Here is a 19,167-nt window from a genome sequence, read left to right on the forward strand (position 1 = left end):
TCTTGTTTGGACATTTCATACTATTTCCCCAGGAGTTGGAGGAATTTGTATAAGTGCACTGTCTTGCTTTGTTAGAATTCTGTTTTTAGCAATATGTAAGACCCCAGGCATCCAAAGCCTTCCTTCATGGCTGCCATCAGCAAAAAGTTGTTATTTTGGAATTAAGAAAGCCAAGGATGTATGTGTTTGCCAAATCCATTTTGTAAAACAATGTTCTTTAATTGGTGCTTGCCATAAGCTGCTGAGGATAATGAGATGCTGTCTTCTATAAGCAACTTGGTAGCAGAGTCTCCAGTAAAGAACTTGCCAATTAAGGTCATGCAGTCATGCCATTCTAAAAACGCACCTCTTCTGCTCGTCATATTGTCACTTCTTCCTTTTCTCACCCGCACTTTTGTCTCATTAATTTAACATTCAGCTCTAACAGGCTATATTGTTATTCATTTGAAAATTATTGCAGTTTTTTCAGTGTTATTTGAAAGGGCAAAGATAATTGTATGTTATAGTTCTAAAGAAATGTTTTTCCAGAAAGGCAAGGAACTATAAGCTATAGTGTGGAAGCTACTGGGAATCAAGACTCCTACGCTCTCTGAAAGGCCTCGAAACTAATTTTCTGTGTTATGAAGAAATCTATTTATACTTCCTCTGTTTCCTTTCCACACTTTATGAAGTGCCTTCTTCACAGGTATTATTATTATCAGATATTGTGGGGTTTAACAGTCAGGAAATGCTTTGAGTTTCTTCAATTAGAAGAATTGAATTTGCAGAGTTTCTTGGTTTAAAAATGGAAAATATTTTATTTTTTCTTTCTTCTTCCCCCCACCCCCCCCTTTTTTTTTTTCCTTCCCACTCCAGTTCAGCAAATGCTACTCCTGAATTTGAAGGCCGGGGAGGAGAAGAGCTGGGTACAGAAATAGCAAATACATTGTACAGAATATTTATTAATGACAGCAGCATAGATCTAAAATCGCTTTGTATTAACCCCAGAGATCACTGTTGGATTCTGTATGTTGATGTCTTGGTAAGTAAAGCAAAAGGAGAGTGAATGAAGTTCAAGACACTGGTCCAGGGAATGTTAGTGTGCATGTTATATAAAAGTCAGTGTTCTCTTAAATAGCACAGAATGTCTGCACCTTGCTATAATGCTGTGTGTGTATGGGGTGGGGGGGTGTTTCTTAACGCTATCATTGCTGCTAGATACCTGAAATAGAATAAAAAAGAAATTTCAAGAAGATGATTGGCTTTGGTTTGTTTTTTGGCTTTTCTGTACAAAGAGTAGCTTTTACTAATTGCATGGGTATAGGGCAAGTGACTAATAATGGAAACAAAATTTTGTCTGTGTTTTGATGTTACCTTAATGAGTCGCTAATGGCAATAGCATGTTTAAAGCTCTCTGAGAGAGATACTTGGGTATGGGTCTGAGAGTGAGGAAACCTGAGCTGCCACTTCTGTATTTGTCAAATGTGTAACTGATAAATATCTCAAGGAGTTTTTCTTAATCTAGATCTGGCAACATTTGTAAAGTCTTTAAACTGTGCAAAGCTCAGTGAGTATTAATATTCTTATCAAAACCAAGTGTAATATTTTTAGAAAATGAGAACACTCAAACTGAGAAGAGGCCTAAACAAATAAATGAATGTAAAATGCAAACCCATTATGTTCTTTTAAAAAGGCATTAGTCTGATTGTAGTAGGCATGGTGCATACTGTGACTTACCTTGCTGTACAGAATGATCAAACATAGTGACATTTCATAGTCGCAGCAGCCTGCTTATCAGAGCCTAAAATAATTTAATAGAAATGGTAATTTTGGTTCTGAGGAATAGCACAAGAAACTTCAATTATTTTGTAATTATGAACAGAGCTGCAGAATATTAAGTACTGTGCATATTTCCATGAAGTCAGTAAATAACTTTTAGAATTTCATTTTAGGTTCAAATATTGCAAGCAAGATGCTTCTTGCTTGAAAAGTACATTATGACATCATAAAGTGTGCCCTCTCACTAATTCTGTATACCTAATATATGATAGAATAATGCTAGCTATAGGTGTGTTTTGTGGGGGAGGGTTGGTTCTTTTCCAAATTTATATTGATTAAGTTTATTTCCTTGTAGCTGTTCTCTTTTTACACAGTCTCAGTCATTTACACAGTCAGGTTCATGCCTTTCAATCACTTGGAAATTGTCCTAGTGAATCAAAGTTTGTCTTCTAATCTAAACAGTAACACAAGGAATATTCAAAGGGTTAGTAAGGATGAAAGTCTGGTCTTTAAAGACATCTGTAACTCTTCCTACTATTGTACTGGAGCCAGGGGCTCAGATAGTATACTTAAGTATTGCATTAGAGGTACAGTATAGTGGAAATGCACATCACATCCAGGTTAATATTAAAAAGTAGACCTTTTTCTTTTTGCTTCTGAATAATCCTGAACAAATTTAGTGAGAGAACTCTTTGGACTGCATTTTTTGCCTTCTCAGTGCATAAAAATAGCTCCTTTTTAGTGTTACAGTTGCACAGTAAATTGAGGGGAGAATAGACTTGATTAAAGTTCCATTTAAAGGTTTAAAAATGCAAAATTCTTGCATCAGAGTGAATATAGCACGGCTGTTTCCAAAGTAGCTTGTTCTGAAAGATCTCTCTGATACCAGTGAATTCTTTGTTCATTTCTCCTCACTATTTATTTACTTCTGTGACCTTGTGGACAGTTAGCAGAATTCAGCTCCTTTTTAAAAGTAGAATTCCCTAATTGCAGCCTTAGAAAGAGAGAAGATTTATCTTTGAGATGTTTATGGATAGTCATATATACGATAGGAAAAACAGACACTGTATAAAATATTTTTGCTAGTGACCAACAGCATTAGTTTGACACTTGTCTTAACAGCTATACAGTCCCACTGCAAATGTTTAATGGACTGCAGGGAAAGTAGCTCTTACCTATACAGACTTCAAATTCACATGCAACCCTCTCCTGCCCCAGGGTTCTCAGCTAACGTGTTGGATGCACATTGGTGTTTTCAGAGGAAATGATTGTTGCTCTTTATTGGGGAAAAAAAAAGGAATTTTAAAAGAGCAGTATAGAGCGTGAGCATGGTCTGAATCACAGAGCTGCAATTTTTTGCATGCACATTTTTCTTCTGTATTTGATATTAAATGTCCTAAAAGCATTTTTACTGTGTATTTCCATTAAGAAGGCTATAAGCTCTGTCAGATTGTCCCAGCACCATGTGCTGGAAGAAGGAGAACTTTACAGTCTTCCCACCATAGTGCACACGGGGAGAATCCATTAGGTGCCACTGAAGTCTTAGCAATTCCCTGATGAAAATCAATAGGCAGGGTTTTTTGTTCACTTTGAGTGTCTATTCTAAAATATTTTTCAGTCTTGGCAAAGAAAAATTTCCTCCAAGAATAATGAACAGGTTTGGCTCTTTCCCCCACACTCTTTTGAATTACTGATGAGCTAAAAGTGTGCAGTTTAAGAAGATGGGCACAATTCTCTTAACTTATTTTTCCTTTCTGCAACTCAGACAGCTGAAGAGGTGTTCTTTAAACCTAACTTTGCCCAGCATAGACCGTTTCATCCTAGAAAAGGTGGCTCGTTTGTTTAGGCACGAATTGTATTGAGTCTAGCACACTGGGTCCCTAGCTTGTAGGTGCCACTGCAATACAAATAAGGGTTTACAACAGAAGTCTGAATATAACTTTAGCAACAGCGCAGGCACGTTCCGTTATTGTACTTAAATAAAGATATTGCCCCTTAATTGCATTTAACCAGCAAAATCCAGTAAGTGCTGAAAATATCTGATTAACCTGTCTGTATCCAGTAGCTGTTACATGCAAATAATATGATCACATCCAGGGCCAGATTATGACATGCTGGGACCCTAAGCTATGTCAAATTTAAGAGGCCCCATAGCATTACCAAAAAAATCCTGTGTTTTCCCCCATGCTGGCCCAGAAATAGAGGGGGGAAGCTTGCACGCGGCTGCTGCTGCCTCCATTAAGCACCCAGCGCCACTGCTCTGCGTGCAGCTGGTGCTCCAGCACTGGCCGCTGCTACCTCCCATCCCTCCCCAGCATTTTCAAATTTCTAGCACATGCTTGGTCCCAAGCATGCCAGATTTGTGAAGTTTTACTGGCGTTTTTTTTGTATTTAGAGGCCCCTCATAACGTGAGGCCCAAAGCTGTAGCTTACTTAGCTTGTGCCTAAATCCGGCACTGATCACATCTCTTTTTATCCAAAGATATTTGTGTTTTTTCATCACCTCTCTATCCAAAATATAATCCTAGTTACATTTTAATTAACTTAGTTAATTCATTGTGGGACTTTTTTTTAAGCGGATTAAATTGTCCATACATCAAAATTTTGCACATGAGCTGAAATAATTGAAAAGCACGTGTACTGCTTGTTAAGGTAGGGAGGCAAGTGGTTAGATCTTTACAGAAGAAAGCTGACAATTCAGAGTAGAAAATGTAGTCTGCAGAAGTCACACTTTGCTACCAGATGCTTTTTTTTACAGTGACTTCTGTCATCTACAGAAATGGGGGAGTTAGAGCAACAAGAAAACTGGAATACGTGTAGTATTCTGCACAGGTTCTCTTTGTGTATGCCTCGTCTCTCTCTTATTTCAGTTACTGATAGAAAACATGTAGGCCATCCTTTCCTTTGAGGGTCTGATCCAAAACACATTGAAGTCATTCAGTCTGCATATTGAATTCAATGAATGGACTTTGGATTAAGGTTTTATTTAAACTGTGACCTTTTATTTAAATTATGACCTCATCCCTGTGCTTTTACAGCAGTAAAAAAATGACCTGGCTGTTGTTTAACTTAAATCCTTGCTCATTACAATATCCTTCTAAATAAGATTTTTTTCATTTATTCCTTTTTAGTGAACTTTTTTCCATGACATCTGTTAAGAATGAGTGTTGCAATTATTTTATTTTGGGTTTATTTTTAAATGTTGCCGTAGCTACAGCTAGCTGAAAGTTTTTCTGAATTGCACATTTTAGAAAATTTAATTTTTCACCACCTGTTCCTGTGATACCTTTCCATCAGCTGTAGTGGGTAGCATATGAAAATTATCTTTACCACTGCATCTTGAAACCACTGTGCTGCATGCATTTCATTTTAAACTTCAATCTTAGCTGTAGAGGAGGCCTAAGTAAAACAATATTTTAATGTTTCAATGCCAGAACTTCTCAGGTATTATTTTGATTGATCTTAAAGGCTGTTTTTTGTCTCTTCTTACCTCAGTTACTGGAATGTGGTGGAAATCTCTTTGATGCAATCTCTGTTGCAGTGAAGGCAGCTCTTTTCAATACAAGGTAAGGCACAGATCTTGAGTTTTGGGGGCAAAGGTAAATATCTAATTGGAGATGAGACCTTTTTTGTTTAATCTTAAAATATTAAGGGAAGGGAATAATCTCTTGGGCAACTTTTTATTCAGACACAGTGCAGTTCATTGACAGGCAAGTGAAAGAAACCTGTGATTTCAGTCTAATTTCTAGTGAGTAGGTGTTCTACTTCATGCTGAAGGCACTTTCTGTCAAAGCTTAGAAATGGAGCATGGCAATTTTTGTGTTGTCTGGTCACTCCCTTACAAAGATAGACATATCCAGAAAAAGTTTGCTCTGATTGTTTGCCTGATGAGACTTCATAGCCTGATTTTTTTTTTCAGAAGTACTGAAAACTGATGGAAACTGGAAGTGTTCACCCCTGAAAATTTAAGTCTCTCCATGTATGGACCTGTCCACCCGTGACTACTTCTAAATTTAGTCCTTTTTTAAGCAAAAGTATTTTAGTTTTTTGTTAACACGTGCAAACCATGGTTTGTAGTTCTTTATAAAATTACTTAGAGAAACAGCTGTTGGGACAAACAGAGCACAGCAAATTGTTGTTCACATGCCATGCTGTCCTAGCAAGACTGTCAGTTTTGCATTGCTGACTCACGCTGCACATGGAAGGGATCTTCATGGGAAGCAGAGTTTGGAGCAGAAGGGTACCACTTCTTGATCTGTTTGCAAGTGGCTGCCAACTCCCATGCTGATGGTATACATTTAGCTATGCAGACCTGTGCTTAGTTGTAAGTTAGTACAATAATGGTTAAGTTCTTTGAGCAGGCAGGGGAAAAACCACCTCAGAAATCTAAATCTAACACTTCTAGTTTACTTGTCAGCAGTCCTTTCTTCTGGGGGATCTCCACAGCAGAATGAAACTTCAGGAAGAGTTCTCCAAAAACTGAAGCTTGTGTTGCAGGCACAGGGGGGCTAAAGCCAATTTCAAAATGCCACACAGCAGTGTATTGTAGCTCTACTGAAATCAGTGGAGTTAATTTTGAGATCAGCTTGCTGCCATATAGATGAAAAACAACATAGAAGAAAAAGTGTGGCTTTGAAGATGCACACTGTGTACCAGGTTATTAAAAGGCTTGTTCACATGTAAGCAAAAAGAGATTGAGATAGAGATTGTAACTCCTGTGATTTAATCATCCCCTCATTGTTTTAATGGGTAGAGCATTTCGTAATGTGGAATAGATTAAAGATTTGTTCTTGCACTTTGGGCAGTTGCCACAGATGTGAGAATTCTCCAAAGGGAAAAGTTATGGCAGAAGTTTTTATGAGAAATTGCCTGATACAAGAGTCTGCTCTGGTACATGATTCTATGCTTTATTTATGGTCTGCCCAGACTTTTTCCTATTTTAACTGAATAACTTAGAGGAAAGTATGAAAACAAAACAAAAACAACATTATGTAAAAAAAAATGTACTTGGAAGAATTACAGTAAGTCTTCCAGTATAGTGCTTACGTATGAAATAAGAAGAACTTTAGCTATAGAGTATATGAAGAGACCACCAAATTCTTTAATTTATTTAATCTCTGGCCTTCAGAACTGAAAGGCTGTTCAGCCTCTACCCTTTTTCCATTGTCTCAGTTTTTTCAGAAGATGGCTTTATAGACTACCAGAAAGCTGCCTGTGATGGATACTTACTCCCAGAAAAAAGTCATTTTGGTCATGTTTAGTTTTTAGAAAGGCTAGTTTTAAAATAATATGTCAGTCTCAGACAGCTCAAATTTAACTGCTCTGAGCCTGAGTCTTCTATCAACTTCTCTTTTTCAAAATCTCATTAGAGCAATACTGCTTCCTTACCAATTCACTTATAACCAAATTTTATTATAAATGTTTTCAGAGCTTTATATACCAGTCTTAAGGTTTACATGCCAATCTTTAAAAAGAGCTGCTTTTGACTAAAACATGGAATCTAAAGTGAAGTTCTAGCTGCAGAAGGTTTTTTTGGTACTCAAATGCCTACTTAACCCATGTAGAACAGTATCTTCATCCTTAAAAACAAACTCTGGTTTCTATGAGAGCTCTGCCAGCTCTGTGCTTGAGGCTGGAAGGAATCCATAATGGAGAATTCAGGGGGTTTGTGTAAGTGTCATTGGACCTAAATGATCTGTTCTTTCAAAATGACACCATTGTATCCAACACAAGTACATACATTAATCAAAATATGTGCCCAGGTTAAGCACACATTTATTGACCTACTGGCTTCATCTCCTCTTGTCTTGACTCTCTCTTGTCTTGGCTTCTCTCCTCTTGTCTTCATCTCCTCTTGTCTGTTCCTTCTTCTAGTCTCAACCAAAGTGTCGTGGCCCACAGTGGTACTGTGAGATCCTTTTAAGGGTGCTACCAGGTGCAAACACCTACACATGATTCACAAGATGATCCTGGAGATTCCTAATAGGAATCCATAGTGTTAAAAACTTCTGACCTGTTGTGGTCTTTCTGAGATTTTTGTAACAAAAGAATTGATCTCTTATTTTATTTGACTACAAAAAAAAAAAAAAGTGAAAATTAAGACCTGGCATTTTCCAAAGGATGCCTTGAGTTTAATAAGAGATACCTCAAGTCTGATAAGCTTGAGAACTGTTGCATAGTGGCTTTCCAAATCCTAGCTCTTGAAATTCTAGCACGTAGAGAGGTTTTAACTTTCCCTCTTGCACGTATAAAGAAACAACCTGCCATTGACATCTTCAAGTATTGCTTCCAGTTTCATATTTATTTCATAATGATGTAAAAAAATGACTATGGATTTAATTTAGCATACTTCCCAGTGTGTACCTCCTTACTTCCCTCCGCATGTCAAACACTGCTTTTATCTTCTGCAAGCAGTCTTGCCACTGTTGTTTATAGAAACCTTCTCCTTCATACCCTGTCATTTGGAGCAGCCTATGGATAGCCACTTCGTTTTTTTGTCATCTCACTTTTTAATACTGTTAAAATATTTTTTACTGAAAAATAGTTGTTTTTGTATCTCTGTTCTTATGTAATTCTACAGAACATTTTAAATAGTCTCTATGTAAGACTATTCAAAAGAGTTGCATTTTATTCTGAAGAATAAAATGAAGACTTCTATCCCGGGGAAGATCTTAGAAAAGTTTAATAAAGAGGCCATCCTAAATGGACTGGCTGACGTCAACATCTTAAAGGATAGCCAGCACGGGTTTGTTGCGGGTAGGTCTTGCTTGACCAATCTCATTTCCTTCTACGACCAGGTGACCTATCACCTGGACAAGGGAGAAGAGATTGATGTCATATATCTTGACTTCAAAAAAGCCTTCGATCTGGTGTCCCATGATCGTCTCTTGGAGAAACTGGCCAATTGTCGCCTTGGGTTCTCCACGATCCACTGGCTGGAAAATTGGCTCCGGGGTCGGACCCAGAGGGTAGTAATTGATGGAAGTCACTCATCGTGGTGTCCTGTGACCAGTGGGGTCCCCCAAGGTTCTGTCCTTGGACCCATACTGTTCAACATCTTCATTAATGATGTGGACACTGGAGTCAGAAGCGGACTGGCCAAGTTCGCCGATGACATCAAACTTTGGGGCAAAGCATCCACACCAGAAGACAGGCGGGTGATCCAGGCTGACCTGGACAGGCTCAGCAAGTGGGCGGACGAGAATCTGATGGTGTTCAACGCCGATAAATGCAAGGTTCTCCACCTTGGGGGAAAAAAACCTGCAGCATCCTTATAGGCTCGGCAGTGCTATGTTGGCTAGCACTATGGAAGAAAGAGACTTGGGGGTCATCATTGACCACAAGATGAACATGAGCCTGCAATGCGATGCGGCAGCTAGTAAAGTGACCAAAACGCTGGCTTGCATCCATAGATGCTTCTCAAGCAAATCCTGGGACATCGTTCTCCCCCTGTACTCGGCCTTAGTGAGGCCGCAGCTGGAGTACTGTGTCCAGTTTTGGGCTCCACAATTCAAAAAGGATGTGAAGCTTGAGAGAGTCCAGAGAAGAGCCACGCGCATGATCAGAGGTCAGGGAAGCAGACCCTACGATGACAGGCTGAGAGCCCTGGGGCTCTTTAGCCTGAAAAAGCACAGGCTCAGGGGTGATCTGATGGCCACCTACAAGTTTATCAGGGGTGACCACCAGTATCTGGGGGAACGTTTGTTCACCAGAGCACCCCAAGGGATGACGAGGTCGAATGGTCACAAACTACTTCAAGATCATTTCAGGCTGGACATAAGGAAGAATTTCTTTACTGTCCGAGCCCCCAAGGTCTGGAACAGCCTGCCACCAGAGGTGGTTCAAGCGCCTTCATTGAACACCTTCAAGATGAAACTGGATGCTTATCTTGCCGGGATCCTATGACCCCAGCTGACTTCCTGCCCTTTGGGCAGGGGGCTGGACTCGATGATCTTCCGAGGTCCCTTCCAGCCCTAATGTCTATGAAATCTTCATTTTATATTGGGTCAGTATTATGTAGGGAATGTGCCTTGCTTTCCCATAACACTGGATAAGTTCTTTGCAAAGTACTTAATGATAAATTTCTGCATGTGAAATGCCAAATACCTTAAAATAAAATGCTAGGACTGATCTAATGAACATTGTTGTTACAGAAGCAAAGCTATTTTACTGGCCCCTGGCAAAATATTTAAGTTATCTGTTGCAGCATGCACACACAAGCACACATTAACATTCAGAGTCTAGTTATACATGATGCTGTGCTGCAAAAGTATTAATACAAATACATGCTGCCTTTGCCTTGAATATCCGCATGGCTTCTAACTTTCCAGGAAAGCATGGAGATGTTTTATATTTTTCAAGTACAGATGTATAAAAGACTGGTTTTCTTTTTAATGCCCTAGAACTAAACATTTTCCAGGCTATGGCAACTCTTTATGGCAACAAGCTTCCTGGCATCAGTGGTCCTCAGTAGAGCACCAGGGTAAATGAGACCCCTCACTTGAATGACAAGATACTGAATGCTGAGAATAATTATATAGGGACATGGGACTGTCCCACTAGAAGGAGGCCTCTTAAGTCACCGAGTCCAAACTAAAATTGTTCTGATTGTATTCATTACCATAAGTAACCTGGAGCTAAAACAGTTCTGCAACATTTCTATAGCACTTACACATTCTGCACATGCAGTAGTCAGTCGGTGGAGATTCTTGAGGGTGATAACATGGCATACATGTTAAAATAAATATCCTAAATAATTCCTGTTCTAAATAACATGAAATAGGTCTTGTATGTTACTTCATGCATGCACAAATGTTTGAAAAAATACATACAAGTTCTTCTCTGTATCTTGTTGGTACAATCTGTTCCAAAGATAGTGGAAGAATCCATTGCTTTCTTTTGATTTAGATTGTGTTGTGAATCTATTCTGTAATGTTTTTATCATTGCAAGGCCATTCCATGCTCTAGACTTCTTCCAACTGATACCTCTTGATTTTTGTTGCTGGATCTATTAGCAATAAATATTGAATGTTTGGGTGATTTTTCTACTTCATAGATATCTAGACCAGAGATTGAGAAATTAACCACATATTTCCCTTTACTAGGGGGTAGAAAACCTGCCAGCTAGAGACTGATAAAAATGTGAAGGTAGGAGCCTAACCAACCAAATCCATCACCTCAGCATGAGGTCCAGTCCTGTGTTTCTCAGCTTTGGGAAAGAGTGTTTCTGGGACTCCTGCCAGAGTGCTTACTTTGGACTCTGGCTCTTCTCTGCCTCTACTACAGTTGAGCCTCTTGCCTCCTTGAAGAATCAGAATCTCTCTACTGATCTATTCAATTTAGCCACTGAATTGTTTTTAAAAAAGAAGAAAGAAAGCCCTACTAGTCTGTTCTTTCGTCAATCCCTGCAATTGGAGCCCTCCCTCATTGAAAAACATTAGCTCTTGTATCTGCTTATCATCACAGCTGTCCCAAACGGTAGGGGCAACATAAAACTGCCATGATGCTTGACAGGTTTAGTGCCACCCACAGAACAATGAACCACCAGCAGTCAAGTCAGATTAGAATCTTAATTTCATCCTGATGCTTCCTGATAGAGTTATAAACCAGAGCAGAACTTGCTATCTGTAGTCTGGAGGACACCACTGCATCAGTTTCCATTTCCTTCATATTTGGCAGTGTAGCTCTGTAATTATATGCGCCCAAAAAGTTAACATTGGTAAATCATAGTTTAAATGTTAATTGATTTGTGTTGGTACTAATACTGCTGCTGTAAGGATAGCTGCTCCCCCCCCCCCCCAAAAAAAAAAAAAAAATCCTGCCCAGGTACAGTAGCTCAGGTATTTCAAAATTTCTGTATGGGTTTTTTTAAGCATTATTAATGTAATACAAATCCTGAAACATTCTTCTGAGTTGAGACTTAAAAGTGATCTTCCACTGCTAACAGAACTGTAGGCATATTTGGAGTAAGAAATACAGATGGAAAAGCTTTATGTTTTCCATGCTAATTTTTAATATTGAGAAATCTTAGTATCTTTGTTTTCTAATTAGATATGTAGGATTTTCCTTATTTGTAAAGGAAGTAGTTATTGCCAGTGATTTATGCACATGGTTTCATTTCAAATAGGATACCTAAAGTACGTGTTCTAGAGATTGAAGAAGGTTCAAGAGAAATTGAGCTGTCTGATGACCCTTATGACTGTATTCGACTTAACGTGGAAAATGTACCCTGCATCATCACATTAAGCAAAGTAAGTCTGGAAGTTGTAAACCTTTTCTTCTCATTTATCTGCAACTTCTGTCTAGATTTTAGTTACAAGGATTGACCTACCATTTTTTGCTAGGACAAACTGTCCTTTCTTAGTTATCAGAGCCGCAAGATACACTAATCTGTGCATAATTTAGAAGTTTTTGTTTCTCCATATTTATGGGTTTTTGACTGAAGGAGAACTTTTTTTTTTTTTAAACGAATTTCTTTTTCTATACTGGGGTAAAATGAAGATCTGCAACTGCTATTACACTTCTTTATGTCTGGAGGGATTTTAACTACTGTTCATCAGCTGCTCGCTTTGTCAGCCAGTGAGATAGATATGTGGACTCACTTCAAAACACCTTGTAAGATAAGTAAGCATTATTACTGCCATTTCTCAAACTGAGAAAGAGAGAGGTAGAGGGACTTAACCTAACTTCTCCCCTCCTCCTCCCCAGCAAGGGCTCTGTGTTGGAAAAACTCCTTGTTTTAAAAAATAGCGCTATTGAGAAAGGAGTGGTAGTCCTTTTTTCCTGTGTTGCAAAAACTCCTTGTTTTCCCAACACAGGAAAAAAGGACTACCATACTTTCTCAATAGCACTATTTATTTTGATCCATAGACTAAATTGCATTCACTGTATTAGCCCTTGAGAAATGTTGCAGTTCTTTGGCTTTGTTTTCTGATGCTGAATCATTTGCTTCTTTCTCCAGCCATTCCAGAAATATCGCAATTCTGTAGTATCAAGTGTTTCTCTTTATTTGAGCATCCAAAGACTTGCATGCATTACACAGAACCCTGTTTATAAGTCAGTTACATAAATCACAGAAAAGTTGTCAGTGAAACTTGCCATTCCTGAGCTGAAGTACACACTTCTCTTTAAGAGAAGGTTCCTCAGTCAGGAGAGAGACGTTTGATGGCAAGAAGGTTCAATAATAATGAGGTTGGCTAAAAATTTAAAATAAATTATGTGGATGAATTAAATCAGACTGGTAAAATAGTAAGAGGTAAATGTATTGCACATCCATTCTGTCATGTTGATGAGAGATATAAGGGCTATAACAACTGATGACTTAGTACATAAAGAAAAGCAGTATTAATATTCATGAATTTATCTGCACACTGTGATACTAACATCAGTCTTCATAAATGGAGTTACTGCTAACGTTCTAATCCATCATTCAGCAAGGAGCTTGAACTCCACATTCGAATACCCTCTCATCATCATTGTTTTTTTTTACAGATTGGTTGTAGACATGTGGTTGATGCTACTCTTCAGGAGGAAGCATGCTCTTTGGCTAGCCTGCTTATTTCTGTGACCAGCAAAGGCTTGCTTACTTGTATGAAGAAACTAGGCAAAGGTAGTCTTGATCCAGAGAGTATCTTTGAGATGATGGAGGTAAGAGAGCTTTATTTCAACCTTTTTTTTTATAAACTTAAGCTTATTGCAGTTTTTCATGTGGGTATAGAGGAGTAAAGTAACAGTGACAGTTTTAGGGGCAAAAAGTGACTTGGGAAAGATTCCCAGAGAGCAGCATTAAAATCTGAAATTCGTTTAGGAATAAGTTCCATTTTGGGGAAGCCCTGCAAATTGCTGGGTTTGTTTCTGAGAGTTGTACTATAAAGAGCTAAGGTATTTTAGAGGACAAGATCCAGTCCTGATGATTTCACTTTGAAACACAAAGGGTATGGATAAAAGTACATATTAGCTGCTTTAAAAGGGAAGGGGCAGCTGCTGTTGCACCAAAGCACACAGGGGCTGCTATTATCCAACTGTTTTTATATCATTCTGGTGTGATGCAAGTGAGCTGAATTGCCCTGGTTTTGATCCTGAAGGAAGTGAGGTCAGAACTGGACCTTTTTGTTACACATGTAGGGCTACAGAATCCTAAGGATGTCTGGCTTGTATCCGTGCCACTTGTTTTCAGTACAATTGTTACATCTGCCTACACCTCAAAGAAATAAAACTCGTTTTAACTTACAGTGGTTATCACATAAGTGAATTACTGTTTACGTGTTCTTCTTTTGCATAGCTTGTTTTTCACATGACTAACTTATGTAGTAATGAGTATCATATACTGCCTCACTCTTGATACATTGTTCCTCTTATTAATGTTTTTGCTCTTCCTTTCCCGTAAAAAGGATCTACAGTGGTAGCCAGCTGCAGATGAAGCTGACTTGGGAATTCTGCTTTAAACCTTTTGTTATAGCTTTAATTAAGCTTTTTTTTTTTTTTTCCTAGTGTAAGAAATCTTATGCCTGGGCTTGGCCTTAGTGCGTCCAAAAATGACTCAATACACAAGCTAAATGTTTTGTTTGCACTCTAGCTCAATATTGGCATTGCTTCTGAAGTCTTCAGATCTGTATTAATATAGCCCTAGAAAGGAATGCAGAAATCAGAGCTGAGTTTAAAACCAATTGGTCTAGAGCCAAAATTTCACACTTGGCATGCATATGCTCTGTTGTCTCCAGCAGATCACTAATCTTGACTCGTACCATTGAGCTAGTGCCTGCTCTTAAAGAATTTGCTTCATCCTGTGCCTCAGTGGACCAATTACAAGATAAAGACACTAGAGGTGCGCCAATACATTGGTCCGATCTTGGATCAGCACTGATATAAAGAACATTGACTGGATTGGAAATTGGCCTGATGTGGCCAATAATTTGGCTGATAAATGCCCGTGCATACATGCAGCCGCAGCGCAGCATGTAGGCAGCGAGGAGCACAGCCCGGCAGCTTGGAGAGCTGCATGTAGCTGGTAAGTCAATTGTGGTGGAAGGGGAGGAGGGAGGCAGATCAAGGCTTCGGTGGTGAGGGAGGGAGTGGGGCTGGGGCAGGCACTGCCCAGGTGTGGCAGGGCATAGGACAGAACCACGGCTCATCCAGGGGGTGGGGGTGGCTCCTGTTATGCATGTGCCCCCGGATCTGCATGGGACGTGGTCAGGGTGGGCTGCACCAGTCCTAGCGTGTGGTGGGGGGATGGGTTGGGTCCGGGCTGCGCTTGGGGTGGGTGGGGGCAGCGCTGGGAGATAGGCTATGGCGAATTTTGGAGTGGCTGCAGCCCTTTTCGCAGTGCCACTTGCCCTGAGCGCAGCCTGGCCTATCCTCTGCCAGGAAGAGCCCTGCCCTGCCCCACCCCACACAGATCTGAGGGCACACGTCCCCCCTGTCCCCTCCTCCAGTACCTTCCCGGGGTATATAGGAGCCACCCCCACCTTCCCACACCCCCCGGACAAGCTGTTGCCCTGCCCCAGCCCCACTCCTCCGTCACCACCGCAGCCTTGATCAGCCCCGCCCCCAGTAACCAGCTGCATGCAGCACTTCAAGCTGCAGGTTTGTGTATCAGATTGGATCAGCATCAGCTGATATGCCTCCTTAAAAATTGGCTATTGGTAGTGGCCCCCAAAATCTCTATCAGTGTACCCCTAAAAAGATGCTTCTTCTTAACCTACCTGAATGGAAGTTCTAGAGGCTTCACAGATGTGCACTAACAGTCAGAATTTGTTTTAACTATATTTTGGTGCCTACTGGGATTTTCAAATATGCCTTAGTGAGGCATATGACTGATTTAGGGGTAGATTTTCAAAAGCTCCAAGTGGTGCCATAAGAAGTATTGAATCCTGTGGCAATCTAAGAGTTAAAGCTTAACCGATAGTCCATGCTGCCCTTACTTCTTTTTAAATGAAATTTCCTGTCTAAAATGATGTAGTTTACTGAAGAGAAAAAACCCTTTAAGCAAAGCAGAAGAATGTTTTCAGTGGGTGGAGGTCTTGTTGGTCCTGTTCCCAGCACAGCAGCCTGCTTGGGGAACAGAAAGATCAAAGTCAAAAGCACAGTATATGGGATGTCAAATGGAACAGTTTCATAACTCTTCCTTGCTGCTTATATCCTCTAGTGAATTGGCTCCATGTCAGAAAAGTGCTCAGTATTGCCAGCGTGGGGGTGAAGAGACATTCCAGCCAGTACATCCCTTGAGGAAAGCAGCATGATAAAGCAGTCTTGGGAAGCCACACCTCCTGCTGGGTTATAGTTATCTGCGAAGGAGCCAGGCAGAAATAACCTAGATGGCAACATTATAAGGCTGGATAGAGGCACCAAGCCAGATTAAATGGCTTCACCAGACACTTAAGGAGAAGCAAGAGCAAAATACTTCATTCTCCTCTCTGGGCTGCTGAACACCAATACAACAGTAGTCCAAAACACCTGATTTTTATAGCGGCAGCTTCTGTACCCTCTCTGCCTTGAAGTTTGTCCAGTGGCTCTACAGACAGACTACTCTCTCTATCCCCCAGCTTGAACCAGACAATCTGGTATAGAACAGTTTTCCTGTATGCAAGAGATTCATAACCTCTACAGCCGGGCTGCCTACACATAGGACCTGCATCACTGTGGTCTGTCCACATTTCCATGGTGCTGAGACTTACAGGCCTGTAGTTATAGAAATTCATATGTGATACCAATAGGCTGATCTAGGCCTGAATTCCTGAGAATAATAGGCTCAGTTTTCCCCTAAATAGGTATGGTGTCAATTTTGCTATGGCTCCCTGATCCTATCAGCTAAAACTTTTCCAGGGCTATCCCAACAGAGGATCCAGCTCTGTCACACTTCCAATATTTCTTCTTCCGCTGGGAATATGCAACTTAACACAAAAATGGATTCTGCTAGGTTTATCATGTTAAGCTTTTGCAAAGGTATAGTCCCTTGTTGGTCTTCAACAGTCAGAATCTAGCCCCTTTTAAGACAACCAAGTGACCCAGAGCATACTGGACAATTGGTCCACTGATGAGCTCATGAATGGGAGCACTGCTACTGCCTTAATGCACAGTTGCTTTAAGAATTCCACCCTCTAATAATTCTTTTACTTATATGCTGTTTACAGCTTACATCTGGTACACAATTATTAAGAGAAGTCTGAGAGAAGGAAGTGTTCCATACAAATTCCCTTCCTATTTAAAAAAAAAAAAAAAAAATGCCTCATTTGTCTTGACTTTCCTATCTTACAGACAGGAAAAAAGGTCGGCAAGGTGTTGCATGCTTCCCTACAGAAGATCTTGGACAAAGAAGAAAGTTTAGGGACTACGCGCCCGAAAGTTGGATTCCTGGGATGATTTGTTTTATCAACTTTGATTTATAAATGTTCAGAAATTGTATTTTTCATAGAGAGCACAGCCTTGTCAGTTTGCATATGAATTAAAGGATATTTTTTTCTTAAGGTATGTGTCCTCAACAGTATAAGATGATTTTTTTTAATGTTATTAACATAAATGCAAATAAGCAACATTGGATACTTCCAAGTAATAGTTGGTATGCACCACTAAATTCTACCAACAACTTCTGCAGTTGCATGTCTGACTAAATCTCTTTTAAGAATAGCTAAAACCAGATTCACGTTAACTCAAATGTTCCCTTTCTGTAGAACACAGCAGCTGGGTGTATAGTATGCAGAATGGAAGTCAATATTGACTTTGAGTTCAGTTTATTGCTGGTCAAATAGCTCCTCCCAGGGAGGAGGAGGAAGAACCTAATCAAAAATCCTTTATCTCAAATTAATTCTCAGTCTGGTTGTCAGCTTCAAACATTAACATCTCATGGTATTAAATTCCTAATTCATGCTTTAGACCAAATATAGCAAAGACATAATTAAGATCACTGTGTTACTTTTACTGATGTGTACAGAGGAAGCATCAAATTGGAAGGAAGCAAGAGTGGCTTCTACTATCGTCTTCAAATAAGAAATAAAACCAACTGCAGCTTCCTGGCATGGTGAGTTAACACTGTTCTACAGAACAATCAGCTACTGCGACTGTAATAAATGAAAGAGGCAGAAAGTAATAGCTTAGTTCCTGGGAAAAGTTAAGCTACTACAAGGAGGTGAAAATACATCTTCAGAGGAGTAGAGCTTGTACAGATGGGTACCTCAAGAGCTACGTGAAAACTGGTATTTCTAATTACTTAAGGTGGGAATGAGTCCCCCTTACTTTTCCAGGGCAATAAATATCATACCTTAATAGAGGTTCACTCAGCAAAACTACAACTCACTAAACAGCATCCTTACTTCAGTAACAGAGACAGAACTGGAAGAGACCAACTGGATTGTCTACTTCTATCCCTTGCACTTGTCAGCAGTGACATAAAAACTTTTTTAAAAAAGGTACCAGGTTCTAAGCTTAAAACTGGTAGCTGCTTTGATGTCAGTGAGACTGTGTAGGTGTTGTAGAGGAAGGCAGCTCTGACATTCTTTGTCCTTTCATTTCTACATATTTACTTTGTCTAAATTACTGCAGCTCTGTAAGGATGCCATTTGATTTCACACCTCAGCTGAAATCGTTGGACACATGGGGGTGGGAGGAACAATCACACGCTTACAGAACAGTAGATGCAAAATAAGATACAGCAACTTAAGGTTAAATCATATAAATTGGACAGTTTGTGCACAGCATGTGTTGGCAGAGTTAGCAGCACTCAGTCTTTCAGCTCTTTTCAAAGGAAAGGAAGAAAAGTCTGGCAGGAGAAGCAAGGAGAAACTGATGAAAAACAAATTAATGGTTTCAAGAAGCTGGTCTCTTAGCCAGAAGAAGATAAATGTCTGGAGTGATTCCCTCTGAATAAGTAGTCGGGCACTGCAGTCTTCGAAAAGGCAGTTAGCATCATGGTTTGGGGAAAATGAGCCAGCCTGTTGCCTTGGTTTCAACATATAACTCTCTGATAGATAGGTGGACACACACTATACAATTACAGTAATTCTATTAAAGTGCAGCAATGAGGGTCTCTGAGCCCCATAGGCTTAGGATCACTGGTATGTCATCTTAAATTAGAAATATTACACTTAAGTAATTAGAAAAATGTATTTCAGGTCCTAGGAAATCCTTTCACCTTCCAGCCCCAGTGTCAAACACTACAGCTTAAGACAAATAAGTACAGCACTATCACATATGCTTCATCTTAGGCCATCAGTAAATCCAGTTTTACAAAAAAAAAGATGTAAAAATTAAAGCAGGCTAAGAAAAACAGGTTCAATATAAAATCTTGTTATCTTCCAACACCTAAGTAGGAGGTTGGAATGAATTGGATGCATTCTTGTACTGTCAAAGTGTTTCATGCACCCCTTATAATACAAGTAAATTGACAGACGATTAATTATGTATTTCTATAACATCTCT

General features: G+C 39.7%; 1 protein-coding gene across 3 annotated transcripts in view; it reads left to right on the plus strand.

Moving 5' to 3' along the window:
- Positions 1-17,219, plus strand: part of EXOSC7 (exosome component 7) — a 30,952-nt gene extending 13,733 nt beyond the window's left edge. Inside the window, exons 4-9 of one of the 3 annotated variants that reach the window (XR_009462562.1) lie at positions 856-1,021; positions 5,254-5,324; positions 11,885-12,008; positions 13,249-13,404; positions 14,478-14,764; positions 17,011-17,097. Coding sequence is in view for 1 of the 3 variants with exons in the window: in XM_006276145.4 (XP_006276207.1) it covers positions 856-1,021; positions 5,254-5,324; positions 11,885-12,008; positions 13,249-13,404; positions 17,011-17,115 (622 nt within the window). In the remaining 2 variants the exon portion in view is untranslated. Of the gene's footprint in view, positions 1-855; positions 1,022-5,253; positions 5,325-11,884; positions 12,009-13,248; positions 13,405-14,477; positions 14,765-17,010 lie in introns of all 3 variants that reach the window. The other 2 variants (XR_009462563.1, XM_006276145.4) reach the window with 2 other exon arrangements.
- Positions 17,220-19,167: the final 1,948 nt, after the last annotated feature.

The sequence above is a fragment of the Alligator mississippiensis genome, chromosome 5 (assembly GCF_030867095.1).
Source record: "Alligator mississippiensis isolate rAllMis1 chromosome 5, rAllMis1, whole genome shotgun sequence".
NCBI classification, from domain to species: domain Eukaryota; kingdom Metazoa; phylum Chordata; order Crocodylia; family Alligatoridae; genus Alligator; species Alligator mississippiensis.